The sequence below is a fragment of the Arvicola amphibius genome, chromosome 7, assembly GCF_903992535.2.
Source record: "Arvicola amphibius chromosome 7, mArvAmp1.2, whole genome shotgun sequence".
Classification (NCBI taxonomy): domain Eukaryota; kingdom Metazoa; phylum Chordata; class Mammalia; order Rodentia; family Cricetidae; genus Arvicola; species Arvicola amphibius.
This window is the reverse complement of record NC_052053.1, coordinates 15,940,305-15,962,447: the sequence shown is the minus strand read 5'-3', so window position 1 is coordinate 15,962,447 and position 22,143 is coordinate 15,940,305. Positions and strand designations below refer to the sequence as shown.

Sequence of the window (22,143 nt, the reverse complement as noted above, 5' to 3'; positions counted from 1 at the left end):
ATTGGGAGTGAGGGGGTGGGAGGGGAAGGAGGCAAAGAGGGGGCTGGAAGGGGGGCGTGATAGATGAGGGTGACAGCAAGGGACGTACATCAGCTCACACTCAACTGAGCGAACCCGATCAGCTTCACTTCATCAGGAATCTCCGCCCCATCGCAGCCAGAAGCCTGGAGAGGAAGAAGAAACCATCAGGAAGAAGAACCCTGCTTGTGAGAGGGACGATCCACTCCGGATCACCTCACCGGCTCCTCTTTAAGAAGAGACCCCAGGGGCGGCATCGGGGAATGACCGGTTGCTGGGTGATAAATGCCCTGAGATATCAAACAGCAGAGGTGGGGCGAGATGGCTATCCACCACAACAGTCCTGTGCCCACCTAGACTCAGGGATGAAATTCCTATTCCACCTGCCTCAGCTTCCAAAGGGAGACGTCTTAGGTGCCTGGGAAGGGGCCTTTAAAAAGGGAAAGTGAGATCCCAGCCGGCTTCTCCCTACTATATGTTTTCCTGGTCATATGACTAGGGGTTCTGCTCTACCGTGTATTTTCAGTATGATATGCTACCCTAGCCCACCACAGGCCTAGATCAATGAATGGGACTGGCCAATAACAAACGGGAACCTCCAAATCTGTTAGCAAAAGTAAACATTTTCTCCTCCTAAGCTATGATTTGTTTCGGCAAAAGATGACTAATACTGTATTGTGACAGAATCCTTTCCTTCAGTAGAATTTTATTCCTATTATTTCAACACATTTTAATCACCTTGAGTTAGCCCAAATCATAGTGTGTCAACACTTTATTATCTCTATTACTTTAAGATCAGAAGATATTGAAAATAAGCCACTGCTTACTGGGATCATTTTATTAACCCTAATTTGTTACTTTCATCCCCATTCATTTTTTTTATTCATACATGTACATGTATGGGTACAAGTACATGTGCCCATTTGTATACACACATACATACATATACACACAGACACACACATGGCGGGAGGAGATCACTGAACCCAGGCCCTTGTGCTTGCAAGGCAATTACCCTACCACTGAATTAAATCCCCACCTGCTAAATGATTTCAACTAACAACAGTTTCTTGTACCCCTTTGCAAACACCACCATTAACCTGCTAAGCATGGACTCTGTGTGTACAATGTTCAAACAGCATTACATGAAACCTGCCTTTGTCAAGTGTATCATTTTTCATTAAGTAAGAACAGAGTTAAATTATATTTTAGATGTTTGAAGACAGTTTACCAACTGTCTCTAACATAACGTTCAGGGTAAATTATGCTGATGTCAAATCTGTGCCTTGAAGGTGGGTAAAATCAGGCAGCATTTACAGCAAAGAACCTAGGTTGTGCCTGTCCAATGACGCCTCTAACTTTCCTTGACAACTGAGCCACTCAGTGAAGGAGAGTTTCCAGTCTCTGCTTCACCTCACTTCCAACAAGCAGCGCAGCACAGCAGGCGGTTCAGCACACTTCCTGGTGACATTTGTCACTTGGGGACTGAAGCGCACCCACCCCTTATTTCCCTGCTCCATTACGGCTGTTCCTTCTCCTGTCCCTGACATGTTCCCTCTTCTGTCCCTGCCTCCCATGAACCTCTTTCTTAATTTCACTGACTGGCAGCAGAAACCATGGGTTTAGTAAGCAGGCGAGTGACAGCAACTGAGGAAAAGCTACTGCCACAGCTGGTGACAAAATGACCCAGCTGGCTAGTGAAGTCCGCCAACAGCTTCAAAGCTCCTTTAGAGATGGAACCAAAAGAATAGCAAAATTTGGTTGAAATGAGGATGAATACAACCAAAATGTGCACAATAGTTGAGCTGACTTCAAAGAAAATAGAACTATGACATCCTTTTTCTGGGAGGGACAGTTTAGTAGCGGGTCCTTAGTTATCGTGGGCACCCACAGGGAGTCTCCCCAAATTCCCACTCTGTGCCTTGGCCTAGCAGCCAAATGTGCCTGTTTCCTGGTCTTCTCTAAGATGCAGGCACCTTCCATGCAGCCGCTGCCCCTAATCCGGGAGGTATTCAGCTCATCTCATTCTTTCTTAATCTACAAAGCACCAAGGAGACCATGGACACGTGGTCCAACACTCAAGAGTCAAGGGACCACAGCCCTGCCAGGTAACTGTCTTCACTCTGGTAGGCCTCAGTGGCACTGCTTACTGCTAGAAAAGATGACTGAAGACTCCAAAAATATATTTACGTCACAAACTTAGATTGTACTGACTGCCTCAGAAATTAAAACTAAGAAAATGAAAAATATTTTGACATTATTAAAACATGCTGTTTAAATATTTCAAAGTAATGTCTGAGGCTATGTCTCAGAGGTCACTCCCGTACTTAACATGCATGAGGCTCTGGTTCAGGTCCCAGAAAGTAAGAGAACCTTACATTCAAAACATGTTTATGTAGCTTATATTTATTATATTATCGTACACATTAAAACACACAATTCTAAAATATTTGCTTGCTGACTAATTCATTAAAACTAGTAATGGCCGGGCGGTGGTGGTGCACACCTTTAATCCTAGCACTCTGGAGGCACAGGCAGGCAGATCGCTGTGAGTTCGAGGCCAGCCTGGTCTACAAGAGCTAGTTCCAGGACAGGCTCCAAAACTACAGAGAAACCTTGTCTCGAAAAACCAAAACCAAAACCAAAAAAAAAAAAAAAAAAAACCCAAAAAACTAATAATGAACTCATTCCATGGCAACATAAATTAAAATCTTCCTGAGAAACAAGTCTCCCACCACCACCCACAAAGAATCAGCAGCAATAATAAAACCCTGGGAAGACTGAGGAGACTTTGCAAACTTCTTGAACAACTGGCTTGGTGATGCCAGCTGGATTCTCACCCACACCTCTGGGATTGTTCTATGACTCTATGCTGCTCACTCTGAAGTACATGGAGTCAAACTCAGCTTCACATAGAAAAGGGGGGTGTTTTCAGAAGCTTTTCCAAACACTGTCTGCTACATTATCAAGAATTTCCCAGCGGTGACTCTGAAAGGTTACCTACAGCATGGAGACGGATACAGGAGCACTGAACTTTCTGCGCAACATTCCACCGAAACCCATCGGTCCCCTTTGCCCTTTGAGAGCATCTTGATCTGTGGATGATTTTTAAACGCCGTCAGTTTTATACATCTTCTAAAGGTTATTCCACGGCACGATATGAATGTTATCCAGTGTAAACAAATTGTACTCATTGATATGGTCCACCAGCAATCTCATGGGAAAAGCCGCTGGGTGCGAGGGGGCTGCCACATAACAGTAGATACAAGTGCTCCAAAATTTATTACTGACTATAAATACTGTCAGGTTTTAAAGTGTCAATCTTACTTTTATCATTAAAAGAAAAGTCTGCTAAAATGGCTGAATCTGACAATAGTTTGTCAGGTATTTTTAGTAAAAATGGTTTCTTACGGGTGGGAGGGTAATGAGAGTCTTGGCTGACAAGCAGCTATTCATGAGGGCTTTTCCCAAAGCCCCTCGCTGTACTTCCATTGCATACCAAAGGAATGATCGGTCCCATTTCATTACACACAATATTAAATGGACAAGTCCTCAAGTTGAAACTTAATAAAACCAGAACTGTTCCATGCCCCATTAGGAACAGTCTGAGGTGAAACTGACTTGAAGTTTTGCAGGGATGAGACGTAACTAGAAGTCTGGACTGAAGACTCTGACTTGATTTATGGCAACATCGTGAGATTTATCTATCATGACTTTTGTACCAAGATCAACAAAGTGGAAAAGGCAATGCAATGCCATCTTCATAGTGACTGAAAGTGTTGTGACATCTGGAATATTCTGAAGGGTCACGGGGACTCTCAGATGCCTACCAACACTAAGTGCACCGCAGCTTCCAAATGAGGTTTAAGGAACTGACAAGTGGATTCTACAAAATTAATCTTTGCACAGCAAGCAATTACAGGACTAAAGAGACATCACACAGAATGGGAAGAGATAAACTGCTAATTATGCATTAGACAAGGATTCGTATACAGAATACACAAACAACTATAAAAGCTAAATAACAAAACCTCAAACCAGTCAATAAATATTTGAAAAAAAAATGTTAAACATCCTTAATCATTAAGAAAATGCTAATTAAAACTGCTTTGATATTTTATCTCACCACAGTCAGAATGGCCAGCATCAACGAAACAAACAAGAGTAGGCGTGGGCAAGGATACAGGGAAAGAACAACTCTTATGCACTGGAATGAAAACCTGTGCAGCCACTACAGAAGCCAGCACTGGGGTTGGGGGCAGGTTTTTGTCTTAGTTTTCTATTTCTGTGGGAAAAAAAAAACATGGCCAAGAAGCCAGCTTATTATAAACGTATTTAGTGGGCTTCTACTTTCAGAGGGTTGGAGGCCCAAAGAGCAGGACAAAGACATGGAGCCAGGAACAGCTCAACAAGCAAGAGGGAGAGAGAACATACCAGAAATGATGGAAGGTTTTTAAAAAGCCCACCCCCCAACACACCTCCACCAATAAGACTACACCATTTCGTATTTCTCAAATACTCCTACCCACTGGGGACTCAGAATTCAATCGTATATGCCTTGGAATTACCATATTACCCATCTATAATACTCCTGGTAGATACCAAATGACAGTCAGTCAACATACCACAGAGATACTCGTGCATCCAAGTCCACTGATACTTTATTCACAATAGCCAATTGGCCTCCCATACAAAAGAAGAATTATGCAAATTCTCAGGGACTTTGCATGGCAGTGCATGATAAGTATAAGAAGCTGCATGGAGGTTACCATTCAAGCCTAGAGTCGGGTTCCTAAGACTTCCTCCCTAACCCACCCTCCCTTCCAGGCTGAAGGAATGAATGGCCTGTGCCTGTTTAGGGACCAGACAGTTCAGCACCAGTCTTCGGCCCCAAAGGTAGATGTGTTTGGATATCAGTAGGAAGTTTCTTCTCTGTGGGTGGTGGTTCAACTGCCCTGGGAATAGCTTGGGCATGCTCTGAGCCCTCAGGGAAGTTAGGAAGAGACATGGTGTTTGAGAACCATGTTTTGCTCTAGTACTTTTTGGAGATATGAAGCTCCGTGTTTCCCAAGAAGTCTCGGTCCTCAAACTTCATCCTCAGAGTTTCCAGCTCTCATTTGGACAGCTAAGTAGACTCCTGTGACTCATGTCCCATCTGTCCCAGTGCCCTGGGCCTGAACGAATGCCCTGCTGTTTCCATCTCAAGATGCTTCTGAAAGCCGACTCTGAGATCTCTCTCGGGTCGACATTTGGACAGCCTCCGCAAGAAACGGGGGCTGCCACGTGGACCAGCTGAGCAGGCGAGTCCCTCCCATCTCACCCTTGTCTTCTTCCAAAAAGGGGAAAAACTCAAAACTCTCAACAGTTTTCTCTGTTTCTGTCTTCACTGTACCTACATTTCAGGAAATAGTGTAGTCAAGCATCCTCCAAGTAGACCTAAACTGAGAGCCTCTAGAAATAAGCCCCTTAGTTATTAATCATCAAAATGCTTATGAGATCTCTATCTGCGATGTGCATAATGGCATTACATTTCAGCAACGAAGATCTATACTGCTCATGTAAATGGGTGCCAACTGGATGTTAATTACATGCACTCCAATTTATATTTTTTTCAAAGGCACATTAAACATACCTTATTTCATGTTTTCACTAACACAATTTTTAAAATTCCACATTGAAAGCAGCAAAATTCACCCACATTACGGAACCGTGGGGTGGCTAATTAAAAAAATAACAATGCTAAAGGAGTGTGGCTGTGTCGACCTCAAGGACACAGGATGCTGAAACGCGGAAGCAGAAATGGCCTCCTGGCTGAAGCACTCCCTTAAAAGAAGAGAAGAAGCTGATCCCCAGCCCAGGCCATGACAACAGGGAAACCATACCTGTCAAAGAAGGCTAAAGATCTTACTGAACAAAAGTAAAATCCAACTTCATTCATTCATTGATATTTATGAGCCAAGGGCCGTTTATTTGTTTTTTCGTTTATAATTATTTATGAGCTAAGAGTCTTACTGTAGCCCTAACTCACCTTGAACTCACAGAAGTCTGCCTGCCTCTACTTCCTGAGTGTTAGGACAAAAGGCAGGCACCGACTTTGGCATTTATACTACTGCTTTCTTAAGGGATTAGAAACACAAGGTAAGGACGGAAGGCGAACCACGTTGTGGTGGTAATGGTGGTGGTGGTGGAATGGCAGCTGATCAATCTATAGGAAGAATGCTTCCAGCTGAGCAAAATGTCAGCCTCATTAAGCGGTGCCCTCCATGTTCTACAAGCCATTAAAGAGGAGAACCTGGTCAGTGACCTGGGCATCGGGGCTTTTTAAACGACCCCTAGTGGCCCATGAGTTCAGCAAGGGAAAGAAGCAAGGTGGTTAAGCCCTCTCTGTTCTCCAGGCAAATCGCAGCCCCTGGCATCCTCCTAAGAACTGGAATCATGGTAAACAGCAGAGAGATGAAAGGACCTTGAACAGCAGCAGCCATGAGGAACACCGCTGCCGAGATGCTTTCATCTTTTATTCTTCAAATAAAATAGCCAAATTAATGAATGAAGGCCAATGCATCTGAATCCTTGAGTTTCATCTAGCTACCGGTGGTCCAACTTAGCTCTGTCGAGTGGGTCTTAAACTGGCTGGCTGCTGATAACAACAAAGAAACCACTCAGGCTTTAACAAGAACTGGGCAGAGAGCAAAGACGAGAACAGAAGGCCATTCTTGAGATTGGTTTGATTTAGCTATGGCTGGAAGAAACACTATCACTTTCTATTTTTTGAGAGTACCCACACTGCTTTCTGTCTATTTGAGGCAGGGGATTTGCTTCCAGGACTCTGCTGTGCAGCACTGCTCAGTCCTGAAGGTACAGAGTCCATCTCAAGCAAAGCAAACACCTCCAGTCATACAGAAGAAGAATCTGCAGAGAAATCCATGAAAGTATGGGCTTGGGGGCGGTCTCTGAAAGGGAACATGGTATTTTAAACACGGGCTCTGATCTAGACCACAGTTGAATCTGCAACATCTACTATGTGATCCAGGCCCCAGACTTCCAAGACGTAAAGAATTTGGCCAGCTGAGGGAAGTGTAGCCGGTGCACAGGGCATGAGATTGGGGAAGGCTTCTGCGTGATGACCAGGGATGAGGGTTTAAGAAGAGGAAGGAAGGGAGCCATTCACATCCTCACAGCACTCTGGAACTACAGAAAGGTTACTCTGGCTAGAGCTGCGGTTCTGCATGCAGACCTGGGCACTGAGGAACTGCTGTCTGGAAGAAAGGCCTCGGAAGCAGAGCAGTGTCTCTTACCGAGGTGCTGAGCATGTGAGAGAGAACAGAGAAAGAATCCAGGAAGCCCAAGAGCTCATTAGAGGAAGAGATGGGAGAGCGCAGCGCCCCCTACTGTTTCTAAGACACCTTTCCTGAGGGATGCTGTCACTGCTATTGTATAGACAGGAAGTTCACACGTGCTGGGGATGGATCGGCACAAAAGTTTCAAGTGACTGTCTCTGTCCAGACATCCAAAATGAGGGAAATGTTCTTCAGACAGTGCCTCATCCCAATAAAGGATATTCAGAAGAGGCTGAAATGCTGACACAGGGTACAGTTTCTTGTCACATGCTCTCGTATGAATAAAACACGTTCACAAAATTGCAGGTGAATTTCAGATACCGTAGAGGTGAGATAGTAGACAGCCCTAAAGCTAAGTTCTGTGTCTGGTAGAGTATGCTCTCTAATGAATACAGCGTTCTATTTTTACCAGACCTACTCTGTGAGCACCCTTATGTTTTTATTTGATCGCACATCCTAGCTCCCTGGAATGTGACGAGAAGCAAGGCAGAGACACTTCATTACCACCAGGCTTGCATTTACTGTGGTTATTCATGACATGGTTGTGGCCATGCAGAATTTCCATTTGATTTTCACCAGGAACAACAAAAAAGGCAGGCCATCAGTCTTAGCTGTGCGTCGTCACATGCTGGTCCTCTAGGTCTTAAGTTGCTTGTGGCATTCTGACTGGCCCTTGATGAGATTAATTTATGTACATTTATTCTGCCTGAATACGCTGCTTGCTAACATTTCTTGGAGATGTATCAGTCTTGATGATCTCGACTTCCTACACTCTTGCTCAAAGCCACCGCAGAATGCCTGCTGTTCCGTCTCCTGCAGCCACCTGTACTTAGATATAAAATGTGCTACTGCATAAAAACTGTTAGGACATCTAGTCTTTACAAAACTGTGATGGCATGATTTCAGTGCAGGGGAGGGAATGCTGTATCTTTGTTCACTAGCCTTCAGTGGGCTGTTCTGCCATGTTTCCAATTACAGGAACCATTTACACAATGATCAGCCTCTATTTTTAAAGGTTAGAACTGCCTGCTTTCACCCAGGAAAGTTTCTGTACGGGTGCTTTGAATTCAGCTTAATTTTGTTTGTATGGTCAGGGTGCAATGCAGAGAGATTCTGAAGCAAAATGGTCCCCACAGGCTTTGAGAGCCTCAAAGGGTCACTCACAGTCAATGGTATGACGCGAGATGAACGGCCCACATTCACAAAGCAAGAGTTTCCAGTCATGGTCAGAAAAACATTCCCAATGCGGCAGAGGCAACTAATGAATACAAAGTGTGATTCTCCCCAAATCTAGCAGCAACAAAATTATAGGTATGAGATGATGTGATTTTCTTCATGGGTATCGGCATGACAAAAACATTATTTCCATTCCCACCTTCTCACTTACCAACTTAAATGTCAATGTTTTTAAAGCTTTGGGGTCATCTACAATCTTCTGTAAATTAGCAGCCACTGCAAAATATAAACACAGAGAAACAGTGTCCAAGTTACTTCTAATAACTCTGGATTTTCACATCAATGATTTGGAAAATTTGACTAATGATGCAATAAACTGCAAAATCATTTCTTTCACAGGCATTACAAAGTCCACATAAATGACCAAATGACTTTCATACAGACACTTTCGGAGCCCATTTATATCATTTCTGTCACCGCCTCTCTATGAGCATCTAGATTAATCACTGTACATCAACCCTGCATTTCCTGTAATAAAATTTGAAATTACTTTCTAATGGAAAGTAAAACTGATAGCAGCCCCTGAGCCTCAACTGGTTGCTTTTTCTAAAAACTCATTACTAAGAAAATTATTAGCCGGGAGAGGGCGGTGCGGAAGAGGAGGGGCTTCTTATAAACGTCTCTGGGAAACAAGCAGTCAGCAGCTTGGAGCTCTGGGCCTATCAATCCACGCGAGTCTCTGCACCCGTTGTTTATCACGCCGCCCAACACGGCAGATGACCTTTCCAGCCCAGGCAGGTCGTTGTGATTTCAGGGCACAGTGATCCGTCTCTATGGTGATGTGTCACCTTGAACACCTGAGTTAGTGGACCAGGGTCAACGCACGGAGGGAGGCTGTGAGTGCAGAGCTGGCGCTGAAGATCTAATCTCAGTGTCAGCTGATCCATCAGAGGTTGGCCCTGGTCCCTAAGAGCTCTGGGATATCTGTGGTACAGAAGGCAGGTTTTCTCGCAGCTGCCCATCGAACTTGAAGTACTACTTAGGAGCAGAATTATCAAAAAGCAGAGAGGATAAAAATTGAAAGCTGCCTTTTTACACCCAAACCTCGAGGATAAACTGCCGAGGGTCAAGTTGGAGCCTTTGGAAAAAGGCTCCTACCAGAACAAAAATCAAAACAACAAGGGTAGGGGTCCTGTCTGTCATTTTTATGTCATGAGAAAAACTATCAGTTGATTCGGCTGCTGGGCATGTGATATTTTTCCGAATTTTTTGAAACCTGAGACTTTGAGAAGACAGAAGCACACTACGAGTTTCAAGCAAAAGACAGAAGGAAATATATGAAAATTTTGTTTTCTTTGTGGTTGACACAGGAATCAACCCAGATATGAGGATTTTCTGCAGATTTATTTCATTTAATCTGTTTGCTATAAAGGAGGGAAAAATGAACATGACTGACTTGATGTGGCCTATTTCTCTTTATAAATCACAATTATAAGCATAATTTTATTGGCACTTACTACCCTCTCGCTAGTTCCATTCTGAGCAATGAGGTTTCATTTTTACCCACGCCCACTCCTCCCCACCCCTTCTTTCTTTTTTCTTCTGTTAACTCAGGCGATTGGACCCAAGTACACACCTACTGGACACAGCCCAGGCCCCTGACACCCATGAGGCTGGCCTCACTGTGTTTCATGAACAGATTCTAGATACTAAAATCATCAATAATTTGCCTAAGAACTACTGGCTCACAGAGAGAGATTTCCTGCTCCAAACCACTGCCTTCCAAAGAAAGGCAGTTTTTACTATGTCAGGACACTCTGACTATACACAAATTGCAGAGAGGGTAGACGGCCGCTTGTGTTCTTAAGACATAAAAATGTTCTAATAGCCGCACTGATTTGGGTGATAGCACGAGGGGCTGTAAAGTTGTCACAGGAATTTTGCTCCTTTCATCGGGCTCTCTTGGCTAATGCAGGTGATTTACTGCTTTGTTCTGGGACATCTATTTCCAGGCTAGTCTCTAATGTTCAGCCAAACACACGGCTCTGTATCCTGCACTAATGCATAGGCCTCCGCTGTACAAACGTGTGCACGAGGGCCAACTTCCAGGGGAGTGGCTAGCAGGTCATATTACGAACTCCAAAGCGGGCACGCGCTGCCTGCCAGCACTTGAAACAATCGCCCTAGGACCCAGGCTCCCCACATGTGAATCCCATTCCTCTGGGACATTAGAAATTCAAATTCTGTCTTCAGCTCGGAGCAAAAATAGCAAAACTGGCCACTTACCTGATTACTTAACCCAGCTGCTAGGCTTATTTCCAATTTAGTTGATTCTAATTTGTTGTAAAGCGCTATAAAACACCTTCATTTAACTGACATCACAGAAAATTCAGGGTGATGCTAATTTCTCTTCCAGCAGCAATACTCATTAAAAAGATGGGTGTCACTGTTTTCTCCCTTCTCCTGACTGTGCACCTGGATTTCAAAAATAAAAACGCTCCTTACCTGGAACGTGAGTGGAGAAGGAAGAGCAGGGCAGGTTGTCTGTGATTCTGAGGCTGCTCGCCCATGTCAGAGAACACCGAACCTGCTGCTTTAAGGGACCCTATAGTTTCCCAAAGACTTGCTTCCAAAGCCCCTTTCCTCAGCCAAGAACTAAATTTAAGTCCCTCTGGATTTCCTAAGATAAAACTCAGGTCTTTGGCTCCCATGCAAACTATTCTCTGAGTTTACCTTCTAGTTCCTCTCCGGAACACTGAACTCAGTCCCAAGAACGTCTCTAAATTTGGGGAAAACAGGGACACACTGAGACCCAAGGGCTGTATGTACCTCTTAAACCTCCATTGCTCTTTTCTTTGGCTTCACGCTTTAGGCTTGGGGGTCCGCCAAGACTAAGTTTGTATTTCCATTTCCTTTTGTAACATGTGCCATACGGTATAGCAAGCACGGTGACTCATGAAACTGCAATGACATCATCAATGGCCCACATGGAAACCATGCTAGTTACCTCCCTGGATCTAAGCAGAGAAGGAAATAGGACTGCCCAAGCAACCTGTCGGTATCCAGTGGCCAAGTACATAGACTTCTTTGGTAAATGAATCCAGGCCTTCTCCAGACAGTTTTCTCTAGGAATGCCTTGTGTTCCCCAATTCTACACATTTTCATAGTTAAAGAATTAATGGTGACTTATGGACTACTCATAGCCTGTGGTTGCATTCTGAACCATCAGTCAAGAGGTGCACTTCTCTCCCAGGAAAACAGAGTATTTGATAACAGTCTCATGCCATTTAGATGTTTCTGTGAGGATGAGTTCATTTAACTTGGCCAAGTACTAGGCAAAAGCTCTGGGAGAAAGAGGGCCAGTGATCAGCGATGGCCATGACTAAGTCTTAAGACAAGCATGACCTTGGGACACCGGACAAGGTGACAACTTCAACCAGATGATTTATTAAAAGACATCCTGCATCTCCAAGCCGATGCAAAAAAAAAAAAAAAAAAAAAAAGCAAGAAGTGCCAAAAGGAGGGTAACCCCAGCTCTAAGGAGAAAGGGGGTGAATATGGTTGCTACTCTAAAATGAACGTGGAAACAATGGCCACTGTATTCCAGATCCAGGTGAAGTAAGAGATCATCTCAGTACTTTCCCTGCCTTTCCAGGTTCTTCACTTCATGAGATGCACTGAAGAACAGTATGCACAAATCTAAATTCCTCAGCTAGAACACCTGGCTTCAAACCAGGCCACCTGCTCAGAGCCGGGTGAGCTCCCTGAATGGGAGTGACTTCACTCTGCCTCTGTGGGCTCGAGTACTTCCGGGAATTCACTGCGCCAACACCTCTGTGCTTCCTGCCCTGGGCAGCTGCGGGTGACGTAGCTGGCTTGCCTTCAGTCTTTACTGTTCACTGCGGTTTTTTCACACTCATTATGTAGGTGGGAATCTGGGTCGAGAATGAGAATGTAAGGCCTACTTGGATAATGTCATCTCAGTGGAGTCTGGACTCTTACTGAGGTCTGACTTCTACTCAACTTTCCTGCGTCACTTTTTGCCACTTCCTAGTCTGAATCTTGCCAGGAATGGTGCCCTGACTCCACTGAATCTAGCCAGGAGTGGTAACCCAGACACACGCTTACTTTCTCTGAAAGATGTATTTTAGAAACTTGCCTGTACACACAGAACACGATGAATTCACACCCCCACTGCTACACCCCACATAGGGCTGTGGTCATTCCCCTTACTACCTGTCGGCCAGCTGATGGTCTCGCTGCAGCCAGCTTCGACCCAAGAAGCCAGCCTCTGGGGGGTGTCAGCTACAGCCAGCCGTTACTATATACCAACTGCTGACGCTTTTCTGCCTAAGACCCGGTGATAGCTTTCCAGGTCAGGATCAAGCACGGCCCCTGCAATGTCTGCACAGCTCACGTGACCAGGCCTCCAGCTGTAGCCCTGACCTTGTCCCTCACTTTTCCTCCGTCTCGGTGCCTGCCCTGCTCACAACAGCCTCTATATTGACTTCAAGCATTCAGAGAAGGTTCCCGCAAGAACCCCTGAGCCCGTCACTGTCTCGATCATGAGTAAAAGGCCTTCCCCGGGCTGACTCCCTCTCTTCTAACTTCTGCACAAGTTCCCCTAGCCATGCTATCACACTCCTTCACCTAAACAGTCACATTTTCTATCTCTTTACCCAGGATTTTTTTTTCCTTTCCAAGTCACTTATCATGCCAGGCATGCTACCTATTTATGGATTGTTGTTTTTGGACGTATACAATCTCATATATGGGTCAAAATTCTCAGGATGAGTTTTTAAAAAGCAATGTCTTGTTTCCTGCTATTTTCCCATTGCCTGATAGTGTACACCAATTTGTGTTGAACACATGAAAACGACAAACCAACAAAGGGATCTCTGAGGTCCTAGCATGGAGCCACACTTAGTAAGCACAATGCAGACTTTCTCCCCAGAATCATGTACATGCAAGTTTAGACGGGGCTACAAGACTCTGAATAACCCCAGGCTAAGAGCTTCAGATAGAATTCTTCCTATTTTAAAAGAATTTCTACAAATCTGTTTAAGAAGAATTTCTACAAATCTGCCCCCTGAACCATATTCCATTTGTTTCCCAAAGCAAATGAAAATGCATGAACTCTTGGCTCATCCCAGATGACTATCAGGTTATTGCATACTAACACTAACCTATGTGGGTTTTTTTTTTTTCAAGACAGGGTTTCTTTGTGTAGCTTTGGTGCCTGTCCTGGAACTAGCTCTTGTAGACCAGGCTGGCCTCGAACTCACAGAGATCCGCCTGCCTCTGCCTCCCGAGTGCTGGGATTAAAGGCGTGCGCCACCACTGTCTGGTTAAACAATGTTTTTATTTCTTAAGACTGGATCTTTTCCCTCAGTTCGTGTTCTCTCTCTCTCTCTCTCTCTCTCTCTCTCTCTCTCTCTCTCTCTCTCTCCTCTCTCTCCCCCTCTCCCCCCCCCTCCTCTCTCTCTCTCTCTCTCTCCCCCCCTCTCTCTCTGCAGTGAACAGACGACAATGAAGACATGGAGGCCACCATCCTCCCATCTTCTGGGGCTACTCTTAGCAGGTGACTCTAAACTTAGTCTTTCTTTGGGAGCTCCCTACAGTCAAAGAGCTTGCTTAGCTACTGCCAGGGCTCTTCCCCAACCCACATGCAATGATCAGTCATGAGAGGAAGAAAGTCCCACGTCTTACAGACCTCCAGGTCTGAAAGTTCCTTCTGCTGAGGGCCTTTTCTGTGGGTGGAGCAATTTAATTCTTCCACATTGGGATGCCTTAATTCCCTCACAGCTGCTAATCCTGAAAACACTCTTCACATAACCTACCTGGACACAAATCGACCCCTCTCATTCTCTGTCTGGAAGATCTGAAGGCTCGGCTCAAGAGTGGAACTTAGAAGGGACCCCTACTATAGAATTCTGGGACAATGCAAAAATGGTAAAAGAAATACTGGAGGAAAATAAGAAATGGTCACATTAAATACTTTTCGTGGTATTTCATTAAACTAAAATCCTGGTGAGAAAATGCGGCGCTTCTACGAAATTCAAGGATTTTTACAAATACTATAAGCATCAGCTTGTAGAAGCAGTATGTCATACTTGAATACCTTGTTATTTACATGTAAGAAGGATGAAATTCATGGGACATCGTAGGAACAGAGGCATATATACCCTTGATTCTCCCTAAGGTGCAGGTAAATTCCAGTTGGTATTATTTGGTCAGCACGTGAAAATCTGAAATCATTTGACAAATCAAAACTGCCTGTTATTGAATCTGCCCTTTTAAAATACAACTGTGAGATTGGTATTTTGATCCTGAATTTTGTTTAATGTGTTGAAGGTAAAATTTTATGAACTGTCTGACAACAATGGTAATAGAAGTATCCAATAATTATTATGTTATTATTGCTCGTTTTCAGAGCAATGAAATTGTATAATCAATATCGCTGTAACCTCATTTTGCTAATGGTAGTGATAAGCCAATATAGCTATAGTTAAATTCCTCTCCAGAATTAAGATGAAAAAGTAAAAAGTATAAAAATAAAAGCATGGTGTGTACGAGGATCACTAAGCCACACTTGCCAAGAATAACGAACATTCATCCAACATGAGAATTCAATCACCTGCTCAGACAAACAACGGAGATCTTCTTGGAAGATGCACGTAGTAAATTGACCTTTGCTTCCTAGACTATGAAGAATTCTATAGGTATCTTAGTCTGTGCTTTTAGCCTTAGAAACCTCTAAATTTTAGGTAAAACTCTGTGGGTACACTTTTAAAAAGAGGAATGTAGCTTTTTCTAAGTCCTCACCAGGGTCATGCCCTTTGAAGTATTAACCACAGACCCCAAAGGCTTCCTAACACCGTTTCTGACACAAGTGTACGGAGCTAAGAGCTGAGGATGTCAGTGTAGCTGCTGTACTATAAACTGTACACATTTCAAGTGGGAAATGTGAGTTTTGAATTTGTGGGCACACTCATGAAACCACCACCAGAATGGAAAACATGAGCACACGGGCACGTGTACCACTCTTACAAGCTTACAAGCCACCCTGTGCCCTTGGTAACTCCTCCCCTGCCCCACGACCCCATCCACCCTCTCAAGGCTTTGCTTCAGGAGAACACTGCTTAATTTTCCCTTACTATAGGCTAGCTTTCATTTTCTAGGATTTTACATAAGTAGGATCCTTCTGTCTGGCCTCTTTCACACCTCGTATTTTTGAAATCCACCCCCTGCTGTAACATGAACGACAGTTTCGTTTTAGTTCTAGGTAGTATTCCAGGGCATGAGTATGGTTTATTTATGTATTTGCCTCCAGGATGGTCTGAACTGTTTACAAATTTTGCTACTACAAAAACAAAGCTTTTATCTATTTCCACATAGCAGTTTTGGAACAGATGATTTTTTTCCCATTTGTTGATCTAGAAACAGGGATCACTATGCAGTCCAAGCAGGCTTTGAACCTCTGATCCCGCTACCGCACTTCCCACAAAGATTACAAATGTCTGCCACGAGTCCAGGGACACCATCCAGCCCTGCCTCACGCCTGTCTTTCTTTGGACTTGGATAGGTACCCACAACTTGAAAAGCATGCTCACCTGACATACATACACTGACTTATCTGGAAACTACAACTGGCAGTGTGTGAGAGTTTCCGGTTCTCAGACATTCACCACTGGAATGGTCTGTCCTGTTCCTTTAAGAGACAAGCCATGCCCACTCCCTTCCCTGGCTGCCAAGGCAAGCTGATCTTCAGCTTTCAGCCTGAGTCCCTTCCTTTTTCTGTCTGTCTGTCTGTCTGTCTGTCTCTCCCTTCTCACCAATTCTCCCCTTTCCCCCCTCTGTTTCTCTCTCTTCCTCTCTCTCTCTGCTCTTCCCCCGTCTCCCATTTTTCCTTTTCTCCTCTATAACCCACTAAATAAATATCCAACTTCATTCAGTATAGCATGCCTATCCCTCTTGGTCTCTTGCCTGCCACACGGCTTGCTGCCTGGGACCCATCTGCCTTCATGGCCTGCTGTGGTCTCGGGACCGCTGCCCGCTGCTACCACTTGGGGATCTGCAGCGTGGTCTCATGGCCGGCTGCAGCCACTTGGGGATCTGCAGCTTTCCTTTTACCATTACAGTCACCCATTCACCAGCATTTAGCATGGTGAGTCTTTACTCTGGGCCATTCTAATACATGTATTGTTTTAATTTGTACCTCCTTAACAGACCACATTTCATGTGCATATTTCATGTGCATATTTGCCAGGCTCTTTAAAGCTAACTTCTAATGCTCATCTTCTATTGTCTTTGTTAAGGAACCAATGGCACTTCTTCATGAAAGGTTACATGTAAGACCTTCCTTTGGCTCCAACAGCAAAGGGGTAAAACATATCTAGACAGTTATACAAAGAACCTGAACACATCTGTCCACCCTTCAAAGTCTCCCCCACAAGTGCCAGCTGCAGAAACCTCAGTTCTCTTACACTCAGGATTTTCGATGTGCAGGTCATGAGTTTGAGCAGAATTAAACAAAGAAGACCGGGAAATGACTACACTGTGAAAGGTAGAAGGGATACAACATAGGGATCTATCCAAATTTGATTTCCAGAGGCCCAAAGAAAAGCTTTCTCAGCTCTCTGATGTCAAGTGAAAGTGCTTATCTAATTATGCTAGATGACTGAATTCTGAGATAGGAGTTTGACACCATGAGCACACTTCTGGGAATGCTAACAGGGCTATGCGCACATAAGGCATAAAGAAAGATGAATCAGATGAACTAACACAAATTATAATGACACATATGTAAAAAATTATAATAAAACCCCTTACTCTGTCTACTAAAACAAGTAATAGTATAAACACACACACACACACACACACACACACACACACACCTTAGCCAGGGCTCGAAATAACAATGTCATAATCATTGAAAGGGAAGACTGCCAGGCATTCAAACCAGAGAAACTGCTGTCCCATCTAGTCTCTCCAAAAGACTGAGAAACCAGTCATCTCTTCCAGTGTATATAATCACTTGACTAAAAACAAAAACAAGAAATAAGTTTAAGAGTCATCCTTCCAACCTTGTCAAATCCTACAAGGTGCAGAAAGGCACCTAGCAAGCATCCGTGTGTCCCAGGAAAATGGAGAGCAGTGTTTAACTTCAGGGACCTTTGATCTTCATTCTCATTTTACCCTGATGTATTTTACCGGGAGGATTTTCTACACACAGCTTGAGCTTCAGCCTTCTGGCTCCTGGGCCAGGAAAAGCTTTGGATAAGTTAAAATTAATGAGACAGCAAATACACTGATATGAAGAATGCTACCTAAATTACAGGCAATGCAGCCGACTGAGGCAGTGCCATCTGGCATCCAGACAAAGCCCAGGGAAGCCAGAAGGACTCTGTGCTTAATGTGTGGCCACAGCCTTCAGGGCAGAAGCTGCCTTACACCAGTCTCCCCCCAGAGAGCTCAGCCTTCGTTGAATTGTGGCACTGCCTTAAGAAGGATGCCCGCTTCTCAGTTTCTCAGTTTTGATCCACTCCAGTAAAGCTGAATTAACTTTGTTTCAAACTAGTTTATTTTACGTGTCTGAGTGTTTTGCCTATGTTGGTTTGTTCACACCTAGTGCCCATATAGGTCTGAAGAGGGCATCAGATGCGCTGTAACGGGAGTTATGGAGAGTTGTGAGGTGCCATGTGGGTGCTGGGAACTGAACTCAGGTTCTCTGTGAGAGCAGCCAGTGCTCTCAACAACTGAGCCATCTCTCCAGCCTCTGAATTCACTTCTTTGATAATAATAATCACACCTCGAGTTCTGCTTTATATTTCTTCCCCAAATCACAGCCCCATCCTATTCCTAATAACCTTGAAGCCCCCCACCCCGGCTTTGATCTAGTATTACATAAACAAACAAACAAGCCATGTGGTCTGAGATCTCTAAATGGAGGTAAAATGGTAGGACGTTTTTGCGCCAACTTTCCTGTCATCGCTAGAGTAAGAGATGGAGAGAGGGTGTACAGACTATGAAAGAGCAAACAGAACACACTGACAACAACCGCACAGGGAGGTTTCTTCTTCCAGTTCCACCTTCTTCAGCTTAACTTTCAGCTTTTAAAGTAAATTATCTTAATTGTTACAGGACTATAACCTGGCGTGGGTGTGGTAGTTGGCTTCACACTTCTTACCTGAACTTTATCTAGTAAAGTGTGAGGCATAATTGAGCTGAATAAATGGCTCCCTTTAATCACATGACTAAATCACATCTGTCTCCAATGGGCAGACAGACTGGCAGAGGCCTTGCTGGGGCACACAAAAAAGGTTCTGCAGAGGGCAACCCAGTTAGGGTTTCAGAGAGAGGAACCTCTGATGCTAATGTCCCTGCCCCAAATTTGCTTCAGCAAGTCGGGGTAGTGGGTTAGAACCACCCCAGGAACTGAAACACGGATCACTGTTTGGCAGAATGGTGTATGGCAGAAGAGTGTAATTAGAAGTCAACAAACAAAATGCAGAAATTAAAACCTCTCCGGTCTTTATACAGACCATGAAGGAAGGAAGACTCTTGGGAAAGTACTTTTGGTAGTTGTTGTTGGCTGTTTATTTTCTTAACTAATAATCCCATTTATTTTACATTAAATCCTTTTGATAGCAGATTATATATAAACGTATACTTGCAATAAAAAAAATTCACCAATAATGCTTCCAATGAAAGGCATCACGTAAACCGCATGGGTGTCTACCTAAGCACCTTAGGGACTCTAGTTATTACCATGGGCTCCTCAGAAACCAGGGGACACAAACTGGTTGAGAAGCATCGGCATCTCCTTCAGGAGACAACAGCCTCTTGCAGACTGCTGCTCCGGTGAAGTCCCAGCGCAGCTGCTGGAGGTGTGTCTGTCTGCATGGCACTCTCCCCGCATGGCAGGGCTCCACTGTCACCTTCTACTTCCCAAAGGCCCAGAGGAGCCAGGCGGAAGATCCTTGCCAGCAGACCCATCTGTCCTTCCCATTATCGTCGGTCAGCACCCAGCTCCGGCCAGGCACCAGTAGACAGCGGCTGAATTAACAAATGACAGACTGGCCAGTCAGGGCATGGCGGCCAAGAGGAGAGGCTCCTTCGGGAAGCTGCTCTCTCCCCTTAGGGATGGAGGTGAGCATGACAATGGGTGGTGTGATGAAGCCTGCAGCTCTGGCTTCTACCATCCCCTTTATGTTCTCTACCCCTACAGTATTATCAGATGCTGAGAAAACTCTGTCCTCTTAAACCAGCCAAGGGGAGGTGGCAGGAAGGCGGAAAGATCTGCAGGGCTCATGGGTATCAAGCTATAGGCAGCAGCATCTAGTTCTCGGAAGAAATAAATGAGTTATTTTGGAATAAGCAGATGAAAATGAACCCAGTGGTGTATTTTACTAGTGTTAGCATTTACACTTTCAGGAGCTGGAATTACGTTTGAGATACGAGAGTGAGCTTTACAACAGACCAGCTTTAGTGGAGACAGACTTACTTTATGTTCTGGAGAAGTCAGAGGTGGATCCTGTCTAAATGTGGACTACCCAACAGAAGCTAGGACATGCTAGTGAAACTGCAGGAAACATGCTCACCCTTCATTGCTGTATCAGGGCTCTTGCGCACCAGACGCTCAGGAGGTGGTACTCATTGTTAGAAGACTGACCCATGTAACCCAGTAATATGGCCTTGGTCCATGCTGTGTGACATCTGGGCTCAGTTCGCATGGTTTTTGTTTTGTTTTGTTTTGTTTTGGACTGCTCCTCGCCAAACTCAGATCTATCTGGACCTCCGTCACTACTGTTTTCTAGTATCCTAGTATCTGGAGTCTCAACAGGACAGGGAGTATTTTCTCAAGACCTTTCAAATTCCATCAGGAGAAGGCTGCTCTGCTTCGCCTTTGAGCTGGGGGCTGACTCCGCAGAAGATGGGAACGGGGCAGTGAGACGCTGTTGCCTGTTGGGAGTCTCACCCTTTCTGTATGTAGGTGTAGGCTGTTAATATGGGTACTATGATCATTCAACTATTGAACAAATACACATGAAGTGTGTTGTCAGGAGCTGGCGTTCCGGCTGCATATGAGGAAATACAAGCACAAGCAGTGGAAACTCTGTCTTGTGTGCCACGGGAACGACTCATAAACGATTCAAATGCCCTTTCATGAACACAAAGGGAGGAGCGCAAAGAACGGCACTCATCTGGCTGGAGGAAAACTTCCAGTTAGGTTATGGGTTAGATTCTAAGAGGAGGCAATGATCAGTCTTGAAAGAAGCGTGAGAATTCACTAGGAGGATGAGAAGATTCCAGGCAGGAGAAGAGAACCAGAACGACGTGCCAGGCACAGGAAGAGCAGGCCAGACAGACTGCAGCTGAGGGCTAGGCAGGTGCAAGTGGGGATGCAGGTGCAGCCCAAGACCTGCAAGAACTCTAAATGCTAATAGCAGATCTACGTCCTAGCTACAGGAGAAACCTGCTGTTTCTCTAAGCTGTAGATTCATAAAAAGGGTTTGGTTTGCAAGTGACTCCCCCTGCACGGCAGGCTAGCTTTAGGGAAGAAACCCACTGCATCTCTGGGCAACGAGCAGAAAAGAACCTGTTCCCACCGCACATCAAGTACTGAAAGAAGAGGGAAAAAATGATGATTACTAAGAGCTGCAAGAGAAGCAGGCCATGTTACTAATAAAATAGCAGAGCCATCGTAGTAATAGCACATTGCTTAGGGGAAAGTAAAGGCCAGATGGCATGGAATAATATGATTCAAGTGCTGAAGGAAAGAAAATAAATGTCACCGTAGATTACTATATCCAGCACAATTATCTTTCAGAATCAAAGAAGAAATCTTTTCCAGAATACTTAAAACTGAAAGGGAATCATAACCAGCATGGCTGGAGACACTGGGGGCGATTAATTTTCACTGGGACCTTGAATGGATTCTGAGTCCCCATGTACTTACACCTGTCTCTTTGAGGATGTTTCTGGAAAGGTTTAATAGAAGACAGAACATTGATCTACCACAAAAGCGAATGGCGTAGTATCATGGGGCCGGGTCTGGAACTGAATGACAAGGAGAAGGGGAAATGTTCATTTCTCTCTGCTTCCCGACAGCCCTTGCAGCGTGACCCACTGCCTCCTACTCTTGCTGTGACTTCCACATCACAGGGGACAACGCCCCCAAACTGCAGGCCAAAATGAAACCTCTCCTTAATGACATTGTCATATCAACAAGAAAATTAACTAATATGATACTTAAATTAATTCTACTCACAAAAGACAAAACAAGCCAAATGCAATCACAAGAACTAATATGGAAAGCATAAATCTCATCAGAAGAGTATATAAATAAGTAAGAATTGGGAGAGAATCAAATGTGAATTATATAGCAACACAATGACAGAAATAGGAATACACAACTTAATAATAACCCTATGCAGATTGTTTATTTTTCCTTTAAAAGAAGTAGGCCAAACTATTTGCTGCAAGAATCCTCCATGGAAGGATACACACAGTCTTGGTGTGAAAGGACAGAAGATGGAAATGAAATCCAAAGCTAAGAATAACTAAGCCACAGCCAATGAAATGAGAACCCAAACCGAAACTAGTAGGT

The 22,143-nt window shown here is 44.4% G+C and overlaps 1 protein-coding gene across 1 annotated transcript in view; it reads right to left on the bottom strand.

Moving 5' to 3' along the window:
* Positions 1-22,143, bottom strand: part of Stk39 (serine/threonine kinase 39) — a 256,946-nt gene continuing 234,803 nt past the window's right edge. Inside the window, exons 17-18 of the mRNA XM_038337065.1 lie at positions 8,743-8,807; positions 1-164 (exon numbers count right to left, since the gene is read on the bottom strand). Of these exons, the coding sequence (XP_038192993.1) occupies positions 90-164; positions 8,743-8,807 (140 nt within the window). The 3' untranslated portion in view covers positions 1-89. The remainder of the gene's footprint in view (positions 165-8,742; positions 8,808-22,143) is intronic.